Source organism: Parasteatoda tepidariorum, chromosome 8 (assembly GCF_982258835.1).
Source record: "Parasteatoda tepidariorum strain Cologne lab strain chromosome 8, Ptep-v5.0, whole genome shotgun sequence".
Lineage (NCBI taxonomy): Eukaryota > Metazoa > Arthropoda > Arachnida > Araneae > Theridiidae > Parasteatoda > Parasteatoda tepidariorum.
Genome location: NC_141762.1, coordinates 40,935,366 through 40,950,165, shown reverse-complemented (window position 1 = coordinate 40,950,165; position 14,800 = coordinate 40,935,366). Strand labels below are relative to the sequence as shown.

The window sequence follows — 14,800 nt, the reverse complement described above, 5'->3', positions numbered from 1 at the left end:
TAAAGTGTAGTTTGAACTTTTGATATATAATGTGAAGAATATTTTTCTTTTAATTTATAGAATATTAAATGAAGAAAAGTTTGTTGAGTTGTACATTTTGATTCTGCAAAATATAAAAAATTAAAAAAACAGTTAAAATAATAATTGTTATATAAATATATAATAAAATATATGATATTAATATATAATATAAATATATAATACATAAATATATAATATGAATATATAAATCTGCAATATATAAATATATGATATATAAATATATAATATATAAATTCATAATATATATGATCTTAAACAAGGTATTCAATAGAAACGATATTTAACTGAATCATTTAATATCGCACGAAGAAGGAAATTTTAGAAATTATACAAAACTGACAACGAATATTTTACGAAACAAAATATAATAAGTAAATAGTAAATGTTGATAAATGCTACAATCTTCGTAAAAATTTAACAAAAACCTAGATCGTTTTGTTTTTAATAATAGTGGATACCATGAAAAGTATTCAATTTTCCGTAAATTCCAGATAATTTTTAAGATGGCAAATAAAATTTAGCACAGAGTTATGGTAAATTAACCTTAGTTGCATTCCGTTTCTCAACTAACTAAAAAGAAATTTATGTAGTTCATTCTTCCAATAAATCAAATCAATTGTCATAAATTAAGAGCCTATGAGCTATACAGTATATATGTTGTAATTGATCCTTAAACTTACAATATTTATATTAAGTTTATTTTACAGCATATACAGTGTACCATAAGAAACCATAGAAAAAGAATACTTTTCTATGGTTTCTTATGGTACACTGTATATGCTGTAAAATAAACTTATTTATAATTAGTTTCTTATGGTACACTGTATATGCTGTAAATATTCTTATGGTACACTGTATATGCTGTAAAATAAAATAATAAAAGAAAAGAACCATAGAAAACCATAAGAAAAAGCAATGAAAGAAAGCTTGTTTTTAGGAAACGTTATAAACAATTTTATATTAGTAATTATGCTAGTAATAGATATTAGTACCTGCTTTAAGAACATTAAAGACAAAATTTTCTTGTTATTAAGTATAAGAAATCTAAAATAAGAAAGTATGTATTAAGAGCAGGGTCGGGTTTTTGATATGGCGCGTCGAAAACTGTCGTAAAGTGTCAAAAACTGTCATAAACTGTCAAAAATGTACAAAAAATGTCAAAAACCTGGGGCAAGTTCCTTTTTTGCCATGGGGAACACTTTACTAGACATTAAATCATGCACAGTACTTGCATTAAGTACTACTATAATTATGATTCATATTATGTATGATGGATAAAAAATATAGCCAAAATTATTGAAACTATTAATTGGTTTTTCTAAAAACATGGTACTCTTAGTAATGAATATTTTACGACCCACAATATTTGCTACATTATAACTATTCAGTTTATATTACAGGTAATGACTATGAGATGTCAATTGTTATCAATCTAAGTATCGATTTTAATTCTTTTATGCCACAATTTTGGCAGAATTTTTAAAATTAAGTAAAATTAAAGTGGTTGCCAATAATTGTCTGATCTCTACTTAGAAAAAAAAAATTTCTATTCTCAATATTTATTACATACAGAGTAGCAGAATATGTCTGATCTCGTGAACGAGGTTTTGGGGATGAAAACAGGCAGCAATGGAGAAATTTTAGTACTAAAAAAATTCCTACAAAATTTTCCTGTTAAAATATGTGTTGCTTTGTAAACTTTTTCCTTATTAAAAAGCATTATATGTCAATTTGTGTAATTATTACTTTGAATTTCTTAAGTTTATTAGTGGGTCCTTAAATTTAATGAAATAAATTATTGCTGTTTCGATGTAATTTGATTTCTATTATTTTATGACATGTGTGCTCGATTATTCAAGAATTGTGTAAAATGAAATGATTTTTTTTTCTTATAAACTTTATTTTTCAAAAATATTTAGAAGATATTTATTTGAAAATATTTTATACCTAGGGAATATTTGACTCTGAGAATTTTTTGCACTCCTACTTATATATACATAAATATTTCCAATAAATCATGACTACAATGTATTCTCGGATTAGTGAACTAATTATAATTTACAAAAAATATAAATATTTTTTAAAATGAGTTAATAATTTTTCTAGCAATCAATTCAAGAGTTTAATTAAATTACAATCAATATTTAGTACAGTTATTAGAATAAATTTTCTAATTTCTTATTATTTTATTATGCTTTAATAGTTTTAATCCGTCTACATTCTTGCACATGCAGCTCTGCATTAATCGGAAGAATAGCTTCGAATTTCGATCTCATTCACGCAAAACTGAAAAATGAACTTAGAGTTTTACAATTATTGATTACTGTCTTACATAGATGTATTGAGATGCTTATAGTTATGAAGATAAGACAGAAAACGAATTCTAATTAAATACAAACTAATGATTGATAATAAGCAAATATGAATGTCTTATATACCCTTTTACATGTTAGGATAATTTTTCTTGTAAAATATATCATTCAAGATTTTCAATTTACTGATTACAGTTATTTTTTAGTTATGGAACAAAATAATTTGTCTTAAATAACAGGAATAATTTAAAGCAACCTGGAAATTAAGGTAAAATTACCATACTTGTATGGTAAAGACATTTCTAGTAAATTTACTTTTGTAGTAGTATTTAAACCATTTACTTGGTGATCTTAACATTCATTATGATAACGGTTTGACAGAAATTCTGGTTTTCGAAATTATAGTTTTTATTATCATACATTTCTTAAAAAACACAAAACTGGAAGACAAATTTAAGAAAGTAAATGGGTTTTATGCCTTGCTCTAAAGCTAAAGTATCGCGAAAGTACCTAAATGTTCTTCAGAACTGTCATCCATTTCATTTTTTATTTGTTGATTTTAACCTTTTGAAGTCTATGCCTTTTACCAAATGGAATGGTAATAATCTGTTTACACTTCTATCTATTATTTAAAATGGTGGTTTATTTAAATGGTGTAAAGGATATATATATGGTGTATATATATATATTATTGTATCTTACACCTTTTTATTTGGTTTACAGCTAATTTATAAACAAGCAAAGGTACAATAAAAAGACTGAGTTTTTCTTACATTACTTACAATCTTTGAACAACAATTTCACACACAAAGAAAAGTTCAATAGCGATTAAGTATGAGAAGTACAATGAAAAAGTAGTTAATAGAAAGTGCGAAAATAACTGATAAAAACAATCAAAGTTGTGCTACTTAAAGTAACTAATTATGACCCACCTATTTCATATAACTCTACATCATCAGTCCGATAAAATGGCGACAATAAAATATAAAATATTTGTGTTTTTAATAAAGTACTATAGTATCTAATGATATTAAAAAAGAAGAAAAATATTTAGACTAGACACCGTAATGTGAAGTTATGGAATTTAATTCTGCTAGCAAAATTATTACGTAACAAAAGTTATTTAGTTGAAAATTAGAATTAATTGCTATTTGCATTCTGACATTAAATTGCTGTCTGACATTAAAAAACATTAATTTATGAGGTAACTAACAGTTCACGTATTTTTTGAATGACTTCAATTTAACGGGAAAAAAACCATGCGCGTTATAATTCATAATTAAGAAACATGGATTTTGAAATGGAATAAAATACAAAAATATTTTATATAAAGAACAATAAAAGTGTTGAAAACTCACGTTTAAGTTCAGTATTCGTAAATCTTATTAAATTTTACTGCCTGCAAATTATCGTTATTCGATAAGTTATTAAACAAAACCTTATTTGGAACTAATTACAATTAATCATCACTGTTCATTTAGTTGGAAAGAAATGAGTAGTTACAAATCGTTTGGCTTTATGAAATCATATAGATTTTAAATATTACTTTTGAGCAAACGATTTTTCATGTTCTACTACTGTCAAATAACAATTTTAGTAAGTAGCTGTATATATAGTGGATGATATACATCGGCATTTTTACTACAAAAACTATAATTCAAAATATATTTTATTCAAAATATATTTAATATTGTTATTATTTGAACAAAAAGAAAAACCAACTTTAATTTTAATGAGCAAAATTAAAAAAAAAAATTAATTCCAGATATTTTTTACAAAATTAATAATTTGTTTTGCATAATAAATTATTTTTTTTGAAACTTCAGGAAATTGTAAAAACCATTAAAATAAATGTGCCTTTCTGATACAATTTTCTAATGTGGAAAAAAAGGGCTTTTAAATATGTTTTAAAATAAAAATAAACTTTTTCATATTAGGACTCATTAATAGTGCATCTAAGTTCGAAGCAAATATAGCTACGAGAATTTTTTTTTATAATGCTAAAACGAATTAAAAAACCAGTTTTTTTCCGGATATATTTCGTCAACCAACACTTTCTAAAACATGTAGCCAAGGAAATTTTTATATTTTGTATAAGTAATTGAAGCGTTTCATACATTTTGTCGATAATTCGAATGCTATAATTTCTAGTCGAGCTATAATAAATAATAAAATTAATATTCACATCAAAGCTTGAGTAATAAGAGAAGCTTGCTGCAAAACCAATAATATAAATAGATTCAATAATATAAATAGACGTATAAATAACCAATATAAATAACCAATTATATAAATAAAATTATGAAGTAAAAATTTGTAATAATTATGCACGTCATTGTTATTCCCATAATATAGTTAATAGTGGTTATAGATAAATAAGTTATTGGTAATAGGATTGCCAATGATTAATAATTTATTTTAAAAAAAAATTTGCTACAAAAAATTTGTATGGGGGAAAATTTTTAGATCTTTTATGTAGGGAATAGGCTACTGCACTTTGAATGTTTATAACTAATAAAGAAAACAAAATTCAATCACTTCTTTGTTTTATCTGTTTAATCATTGGTTTTTCGACATCATATCCGATTTAGGGCAATATTTAAAACTGTTATAGTTTAATATGTAGAAAATTGAGTGAAATTATAAATAGATTTTTCTAAAGAAGAATTAATATCAGGATCATTTAAAAAAATATGTTTGTATGATTTTGTAAATTACGTATTTTTTTAAAATGTAAAATCATGGTATTAAACTATACATTATTAAAAATTGCGTTTTAAGTAACATTTTCATGAAATCGAAAATGGTTAAGATAATCAATACAAAATATTCATTTCCTATTGAGTAGCAAATACTAAAGCATGTAAATATTAGTGACGTAAACATAAGGAATTAAATAGGAAGATATGCGGTGTGATGTGTAAGCATTGTTCTTAAATCTTAATACAGGAATTTTAAGAGCCCTCATTAAGAAAAAAATAAAATAAATAAAAAATCTAAAAAGTATACACATTAGGAATGACAAATTATTATTTAAAGGAGCAAGAAACAACATTGAAATCTAACAAATCTCGAATCGCTGGTGAGGACATAAGTTATGACAGTTCTTTTTTTTTTTTTTTTTAAATTTAATAATTGAAATAACTTTTTTGTTAGGTCGAAATGATGGTTGTATTGTTTTTATTGAAAAAAAATTATGAATCTCATTAAATTTTTTAAAATATATAACTTGCTTATCAAGAGGAACTGCTTTTTTAACTAAAAATAAAATAAAAACCATTTTAAAATTATTCCTCATTTTTCTCAAATTGTAAACATAAAGCTTGGTTATACACGCATAATTAAAAAAAAAAAAAAAAAAAAAAAAGAGAAAAAAAGAAAAAAAAAAAAAAGAAATGCAATATATAAAAGTAGATTTAAGACTTTGAAAGTTTTAATCTGTATTTTAGAGAGTTTCATGTACAAACGTAAGTATCGACGTGGTCAGTATGTGGTTGTAGTAGAAATAAAGGGAAAAAAATAATCTTGAAGTGAGAAAAATTTTAAGCTATGCAACTTGAATGTAAACAAGAATATTAAATTAACAATTTTATAAATTTTCTTAATTTAAAGAGTTGATAGGAATACACAATGGTTATTTTCACAGGAATTTCTAGGCATAAATTAGTTTTTGGTTACATTTATTTATTTATTTTAAGATTTTTACACTTTTCGATTAATAATAAACTTTACTTTTGATAGAAAAAAATAGATGACGCTACTAGTTACAATATATATTACACTTTCTTTTCTAGACAATTAATTCTTAAAAAAGTTAATGAAAAAATCCTACGCCCTCTAAATAAGAGCTTTTAAATTAGAAAAAGCAAATAAACAGCTTATTTTGTTATGGAAGATAAACCCGTTATGACGCAAAACCATTTTATTTGTTTTCGGACTTTATTTTACCGATTTCACAGTAAAGTAAACAAATAAAAATGAACTACTACTGTATCTGTACGTGTCATTTTATGAAAGGAAGAAAGGAAAATGTTATAACAAGGACATGTGCATTATAATGCATTGATTGAGGAATCTGATTAATATTTATTTGTTTCTTTTTTTTGTAATTTTCCCCCTCTTGTAATTTCATAATGAAAGCGTTAATTAAATGTTTCACTGTGACTGCAATCATTTGCTTTTCATTGATTTGTTTACTTTTACTTCGATCATTGACGGGACTAGATTTGAATATTATAAAGTTGTTAAGCGACAGTAAATTGTAATTAAAATTATCACATATCAGATTACTATAACTATTTATTGCCTATTATATAGCGATTTCTTATTTAGAGTATTAACGTACTTTTTTTCTCTTCTTTCTCTAGACCTTCGCCGAAAATGTCGGAAGAACCTCCTATTGTTGTTTTTGAAACTACGTAAGAATATTATGAATATTTAGAACAAACTATATTTTGGTTTAGATTTGTGATTTCAATATTGAGCCTTGTGAAAAGTGCCACTCTTTTTTTTTTTATAACCTTTAAATATAACTTTCATCTCATATCAATCAGAGATATTTATCTTAAAATAATTGAAAAAACACTTTAAATTATAAAATTTTATGTCAGAAATTATAGAAAAGAAAGCGATTATTAGTTATATTATTACAGTATGTTAAATTGAAATCAGGTAAGATTTATCATGTTTATTTGACACATGCTTTTATTGCTGAATCAAAATTATTCAATCAACTTCAAAAGTTTGCTTATGCATTTGTTCTCCTCAAATCCATAGTACTGATGCATACAAAAAATAGTTGTATCAATTACACTTGAATGTTTTGATTGCATTTATTCTTTTCCTTGAATGCAGGGGTCTGTTCAGACATTTTGTGAAAGTTCCTGTTTTTGTAAAATTGTCTAAAAACTATTCATAATTTGTGAATATAAAAAAAGGGTTAAGTCACATTTTTTCAACCAGGGCCCTGCTTTTGTAGAAATAGGGACCTGTTATTGCAAAAGTAGCTAAAAATTTCAAGAAGTTTTTAAATAGATACCAGATTCTGCTCAACAATTGCTCCTACTAAATTAGAGATGCAATGTACAAATATTTGGTATTTAGCCTAGACTGCTCAACACAGAATATTCATTTTGGACGAATAATGGAAGCAAAATCACTCACAATTTTAACAATTTCAATTGACATATTTTAAATAACACAACTTAGTAATCTATCACTTTAAATGTGTTATGCATTAAGTAAACTTAAACAATTCTTAAATTTATAATTTTTATTTACATAATATTCTATTAATTAACTTAATGAATAAATATAAATTGATTAATTATTTATTTGAAAAAAATAAATAATGATTTAATATTAATAAGAATGTGCACGAGATGTTTGTAAAAGTAGAAATATTTTACTGCATTTCGAATTTAAACATAGGGAAACTTAGTTTGTCTGGTACCATCTTTCTCCCCCCCCCCCACCAGGAGGGTTTATTTGATTAACAAACCAATAATGATGATAAACAAATTTGTGAAGGTTCCAATTTTATGAAAAGGTATTTTGTGAAGGGTCCCTTACCGGACCCAAATTTCTTCTAAACAGACCCCTGGAATTATAAAACATATCCTTTAATATATTGTCAATTTGAAAAAACAAAGGAAAAAAAAAATTGCAAAACAAATCACAATATTAATAGACATTTTGTTCAATTAGGTAAATCAAAAACAAAAAAGAAATATTTAAAATTATGGGGCCTGTAATTAACAAATAAAACTGGGGATAATTAGAAGAAAAAAACGCACTTTACGTTAGAATTCTGTTTTAATTATTTTTCATGAATTTGAGGACCATTTAAGGATTCGTTCCACTGTTTCAGTTTTGAAATGATAGCAGGGTTTTTTAAAACTCAACTGATTTGAAATATTTTTTTCGATTGAATTTTTTTTTTTTATATAGCTTATTAGTGAAATGTAGTCTTTAAATATTTTTTGTTCTAGTAAATATCAATTGTGTACTGATAGTCTAAATGATGGTAAACAATATATAATTACCTGTAAAATTTTATGAATGTATCCAGTCTCCTTAGACAAATGCTTAGATTCTTTAAATAAACAAATTTGAAAGATACAGTTATTGACGAAATTTGAATTCCTTTATTTAGACATTGTATATTTATTGCAATCAAAGATTTCAAAATTATAATATTTATTTTATGCAAAATTGTGCTGACTATATTGGCATTACAGTTATATAACTTTATTATGCCACAAGTTAAATGATGTAAGTTACTTGCAAATGTTAGGTGAAACAATGAGCTAAAAGCATACAATATGCTTTCTAGTTTGTTGAAATGCATATTATCAATAAATAAATAAATAAAAAAATTTTCCTTTCAAATTTTGTGTTATTTAAAAGAGGACAGTCATGTAACTTTTTCCATAAATTGTAACTGTTGGAATTTTACACATCAATTCTAAAACAATATAGTTTCTTAAAGCTGACTCCCAAAATATCTTAACAATTATGATATTATTGCCTTGTTATAACATATGTTATGCATTAGTTCTGATATACTCTTATATGCTCCGAAGTAATATGTCACAATACAGAATTTATTTTTCTCTGAAAATTTATTTACATGTAATAGTCATTTTTGCAGGTCAATAAGCTCATAATTTACTAGTTATTACCTCATACTCAATTTTTTTAAGTTTCTCAGTTAAAACTCTGTTTAATATTATTATTTTTTAAATTCTGAAATCACATAAATAATTGCATAAAATTTTTTTGACAAAAATTATTATTTTTTGAATTTCTGTTCGAAAAGTTAACTAGTTCTTACTTTTCTCCATAAAAATTTTTTTCTTTGCTTATAAAAATTTTTTATTTGAGAAATGGTATAATTTTTGAACAGAATTCATTGATTACAAATGACAACCTTTAAAAATAGCATAGCAAAGGGAAAATAAAAATATAAACTTTTAAATTACTTTGGGAAAGCAAAAAATTTTCATTTTCGAAAACAATGCAGATATTTTTTTTACTTTCATGATTAACCATGTATATAGTATACATTATATACCTATATATATAAAACAAATCTAATGTAATAAATTTCTGTCATAAAGCAATTAGTCATCAAAGATAGGGGAAATTTTATATATGACCATGTGTGGCAGAATAATTGCCGGCTCTTGGCAACTTTCGAGCAACGGCCTGTGAGAAAATAAAAAAATATCTCATAGAAGAGGACTCATTGGAAGAGCATAATTCCTAGGTACTTTAGCCAAACCTATATGTAATTTAAGAAAAATAAAAATTTATGAACTTCAATATGAAAATTGTTGTTGGCACAACGGAAGTTAATTAATTGGAAATATGTTTAATACAAAATTTTATGAAAATTTTGAACTTATTTGCATATAAATACTAATTTGGTAGTCATTAACACTTGAAAACATTTATTAATAATTTTTTTTTTTTTTTTTTTTTTTAGTTTTGAATATTTATTTTAAATTTGTGCTGCATATAATGAAAGCATTTTAGTTTCATGCTGTTGTAAAGCATTATGCAAAGTTTTTTAACTGATGTTTTTGCTTGTTTTTTTTCCAAATTTAAATAAGGAACAGAATGAATGTTTAACCCATTGCACTACGCTAAAATTCTGATCAAGCCATGTCTAGATTTTGCACCCGAATGTTCACGAAAGGAGCCCAAGACAAGAGAGACAGAAGATACGAGGTTAGGAAACAAGATATAAAATACCTATTCATATGCAGTCCTTTCAGACGTTCATGTCTAGCCCGACACTAAGACCACATGTACAGCTCATGATGTTCACGTTTGGCCCGAAATGTCGACTACGAGCCAGACTCGTGATATTCACTTTTGACATGAAATTAAACAACAATCCTGACTTGTGATATTCAAGTTTGGCCTAAAATTTTCTTCAGGAGTCAGACTCGTGATAATAGTGCAAGGGTTAATGTAGTTTTCATCACTTATTTAATCGTTTATATCTAATTTTTAATGTGATTTTTGTTAATTACATAATTTTGTCACTTATATAATGTTATTTAATTTTTAGAATGGGTGTTATTGAGTTCGAACTTTACTGGAAACATGCACCAAAAACATGTAGGAATTTTGCAGATTTAGCTAAAGTGGGCTACTATAATAATGTGATTTTTCATCGAATAATAACTGATTTTATGATTCAAGGTGGTGATCCTACTGGCACAGGTATAAATTATTTTTAAACACTTTACTTGCTTTTACCCATTTTAAAATTTTATTGTTCATATTTTACTTCTGTTAAATATAAATTATAAAATGATAGTCTATACACCTGATACATATTCTTCTGGGTTGAGGTCTTTGTCAAGGGCTCTAATACCAACTGACCAAAAAGAACTCTATTTAGTTTTTAAATGCAATTTCTTATTATAATATTTTCTTCTGGCTTAAAATATTTATTTGTATATTTTGATTTTTAGAAGTGTATGCAAAATTTAATCCTATTAATTGCAAGGACAACTTTTAGGTGTTAGCATAAAATGATAACCATCACTTTTGTTACTATTTATAAATTTTTTCCCTTTTAAATCATTGCAAATAGAAATTATGGGATTTTTTTTATTTGGTTATTTTATATTACATGGTAAATAAGTATGGTTTTTTAAACATCTTGTTCGTGCAAAAAATATGGCCAACACGTTGTGAGTAGATTTACTCTTTAGTAGCTGTTATTGAGGAAACAGCATGTTACGTACTAGCTGGCTAGAAACTTCTCTATGTTTGAAATGGGTAAAAAATTAATAAATTATTATTTTATGTCTAGATTAATTAACTGAAACTAAGAGGTTCACAGATTGTATTATCCTAAAACTTACGTGATTTTAATGTCACTGAATAATTTTGAACACAGCACTGAATAAGCTAACTTTTAGAGAGGATAATGAAGTCAAGCTTGAAATATAATTGATATTAGATTACTTATTTTAAAGGCCTTTCTGATGATTATTGTAGCTATTGAAAATTTTAATGTTAGCATTAGCAATTATATCAATGTGTTTTTTTTTCTTCTTTTAAGTTTTAATTAAGCATAATACAGTTTTTTTTTTTTTTTTTTTTTTTTTTTTTTGCAGAAATTTTTGTATCAATGTAATAAAGTCATGAGATTTTTCAAACTGAATTGTCAGAATACACTTTATTTATTAAATTTAATTTTTTCCAAAATTAGTTGAAGTCAAATTTGCCATTTGTCAGTTAACAATTATTTAAGACAAGATTTTTGTGCTCCTGATTTGTTGTGAAAAAAAAATCAAAATATTGCCACACTCACTTATCACAAGCCCTAATTTAACGAGAACCCAAATTAAACAAAAACAAATTGTCAATACTTGATTGGTGCAATGTTAGGTTTAATGGAGCATATCTCATTTTTGACGAACAAAGTCCGATTTTAGTGAGCACTATTTTTGTAATTCACAAAATTTCTGCGTATTTCCACCTCTCTAGCTCACTAAATCTTTTCTTGAAAAAATTCGCATAACATTCTGATGACAACTGTAAGTTTGTGATGAGATATTAATCCAGCAAACGATCGCAATGCTTGAATACACTCTCTAGCGGGTAGTATATTTTCAGGCTTTTATATATTAAGTTTTCATTAACTTCGGAGATTTTGTTATCCCATACTGTTACAGATGTGTGTATTACAGTAAAATATATTTTTTGTCTTCAATTCATTACAAATTAAAGGGAAGTCAACATTACTTACTTTATTCAAATTAATAAATGTGATTTCAGAAAGCGCAGAACTGTAATAGTTATAGAATATTATTCTTCTGTATAGAATAGTATATATTTCTGAATCCTTAAAATTCGGACAACAACAAAGAATCATCCAAATTACTTGAAATAGTATCATTTGTGTTGATTATTAATAAATTTCTATGGTTTTCTTGGTAAGTATTTTTTAATTTTGAATGAATAATTTCAACTAGAATTCAGCTTTTCTGTTTTTAAGTTACATATTGAAATTCATATTGAGATCTTACAATTATAAAATTTTGTTGTGTGGTATGCCATCTTAAACAGGGTTGCCACTCCACAGGGAGAACAGGAAAAACCTTGAAAATACAGGGAATTTAAAATCACCTAAAATAACAGGGAAAAAGCAGGGAATTTTGATTTTTCGTTACAAACTGGAAAAATACAGGGAATTTTGTTTCTTATTTTTCTTTAAAAAATGGTGACCACTCAAAGTGGTCACTATGGGATATTTAACCATGATATTTCAGCTATACTAAACTATTTTATTTACTATAGCATTATTTAAGTATATTCAGCTGTTTTTCCAGCAATTAAAACTAATAAATATAATTAACCCAATATAGCTCACACAAGAGCACAGTAATTGTTGTTTCCTCTTAATATATTGTGTATAATATGTACAGGGAAAACACAAGGAATTTTTTTTCCAGATTTGAGTGGCAACCCTGTAAAAGTAATGAAGGGTTAATCAATGTAAATATTATTTGAGAATAAATATATTACTACTAAGAACATTTCATTTGGAATTCTCTGGATTTATAAAGCAAGTAAGTGTTATGATTTTTATAATAAAAAATTTACTTGTAAGTAATTTTTTTTCTAATTTGATTATAGTTTTCTACAGAATGGTTTTTTACGTCTGATTAAGAACTTTAACGATAAAAAACGGAAACAATATGAATTTTTTTTATTTCAATGTGAGGAATTTGTAGAATCGTTTTTTTTTTTATCATAAAAATTCTTTATTTAAAGTTTTTTAGTTTATAATTTTTTGATAATTGTTGTCAAAGAACTTTTTTTGCAATATTAAATGGTATAACATTATGTGTTTCTATATACTTTTTGTATATTTTACTGTTTGAAGTAATATGGTTCAGAAAAGTATAGAATGTGAAGTTTAAATAGACGTTTCATATTGGATAATTAAATTTAGTAGAACGATTTCTCAGGCATCTCTAATAAGAAGAGTTTTTATAAATATTTTCCGATACATTTTGGACGTTCCTTCCCTAAAAAAAAAAAGAGATTCAATTTTGATTTCACTTGCATAAGAAAGAAGATCAAGCATTTTTCTTTTTTTAATTTAATAAGCCACAATAAAGAAGGGAGGTTAACATGCTACACTGAAGAAATCTCCAATGCAACTGATGATAGTGTTGTTCTACTAGCAGTCATTCGTCTCAAAAAACAATGCCCCTTATAGGTCATTGCATTTGCAAATTTTTGAAACTTGAAATCTGTGGCATATTTTAATTTAATTGTTTGGGTATTTTATGCAAAACCCTCTAGGCCAAGGAGATCTACTTCTTTACTCTGCTCTCCAGTAACATTATACTTCCTTAAGAGTTAAGTCGTGATGGTTCAGTGGTTAAAGACACAGAGCTGTCATTGCGAGGGACTGGGGTTTCATTCTCAGTGGCAGCTTGAAGCCCATCTGTCTGCTTCAGATGGATGGGCACCAGCTTATCTGGGAAGTAAAGGTGGTCTGTGCTTAATGCTCACTATATTATCTCATTTCCTCAAAATTGTGGAACTTTAACTTCCAGCAACCCCTGGCTCACAGTGGGTTGTTTTGGGTTTACTTCACATTTACCTCCTTTAAAGTACTTATTTTCATAGTACTGAATTGAATTTTTTCAAAATAACAGTTAAAATTTAGATTGTTTCTTAAAACTATCAAAGATTTTGAAATGACCTTACGTATTTTTAAAATTCTTTTTGGCATTCTTTGCTTGAGAAATCTGCATGCATGTTTTCTTAATGTGAACTAGAAAAATATTTTTCATTTTAAATCCACATGAATGTTTTGCTTAAATGCTTCATTCCTGAAACTTAGTTGTTATTTTTATGATTTAGGTCGAGGCGGAAGCTCTATTTATGGCAGGAATTTTGAAGATGAGATACATCCAGAATTAAAGCATTCAGGTGAGATGTAAATTAGAAAAATGTATATATTCAATAGAAAATATATATATATATATATTTTCTATTGTTATGAATTAATTTATAACCAGTTAAAAAATTTTTATTATAGGTGCTGGTATACTTTCTATGGCTAATTCAGGCCCTGATACAAATGGAAGTCAGTTTTTTATAACCTTAGCACCAACTCAGTGGCTTGATGGGAAACATACTATTTTTGGAAGAGTTAATAGTGGGATGCACGTGGTGCAGAGGATATCTAAAGTACAAACTGATAGTAATGACAGACCTGTTGATGAAGTTAAAATAGTTAAAGCCTACATAAAACATTTTACAAACTAATTTGATTAACAAATTTATGTACATATCTTTCTTTTATAATAAAATGTCTGTGGATGAATTTAATTCTATTTTTTGATGAAACTAGATTTAGTGATATCTTTAATAAAACATTAATTAGTCTAGCTGAAAAA

The 14,800-nt window shown here is 25.8% G+C and overlaps 1 protein-coding gene across 2 annotated transcripts; it reads left to right on the top strand.

Annotated features, from left to right (window-relative positions):
- Positions 1-6,118: 6,118 nt before the first annotated feature.
- On the top strand, positions 6,119-14,727 carry Cypl (peptidyl-prolyl cis-trans isomerase-like 1 Cypl). Of its 2 annotated transcripts, none has more exons than XM_043044389.3 (5): positions 6,119-6,413; positions 6,722-6,772; positions 10,435-10,589; positions 14,262-14,330; positions 14,440-14,727. In XM_043044389.3, exons 1-5 carry the CDS (start codon positions 6,400-6,402, stop codon positions 14,667-14,669), a joined length of 519 nt encoding a protein of 172 aa, XP_042900323.1. In that variant the 5' UTR covers positions 6,119-6,399; the 3' UTR covers positions 14,670-14,727. The 2 variants fall into 2 exon arrangements, with proteins under 2 accessions (XP_042900323.1, XP_015929028.1); XM_016073542.4 differs by having other exon boundaries at positions 6,140-6,615.
- Positions 14,728-14,800: the final 73 nt, after the last annotated feature.

Excerpts from the sequence above, each read along its gene's own strand:
- Cypl (XM_016073542.4), top strand. The coding sequence starts at position 6,488 with ATGAAAGCGTTAATTAAATGTTTCACTGTGACTGCAATCATTTGCTTT. Across the intron at positions 6,616-6,721 it reads TTGTTAAGCGACAGTAAATT|ACCTTCGCCGAAAATGTCGG; the intron begins GTAATTAAAATT and ends TTCTTTCTCTAG. Across the intron at positions 6,773-10,434 it reads ATTGTTGTTTTTGAAACTAC|AATGGGTGTTATTGAGTTCG; the intron begins GTAAGAATATTA and ends TTTAATTTTTAG.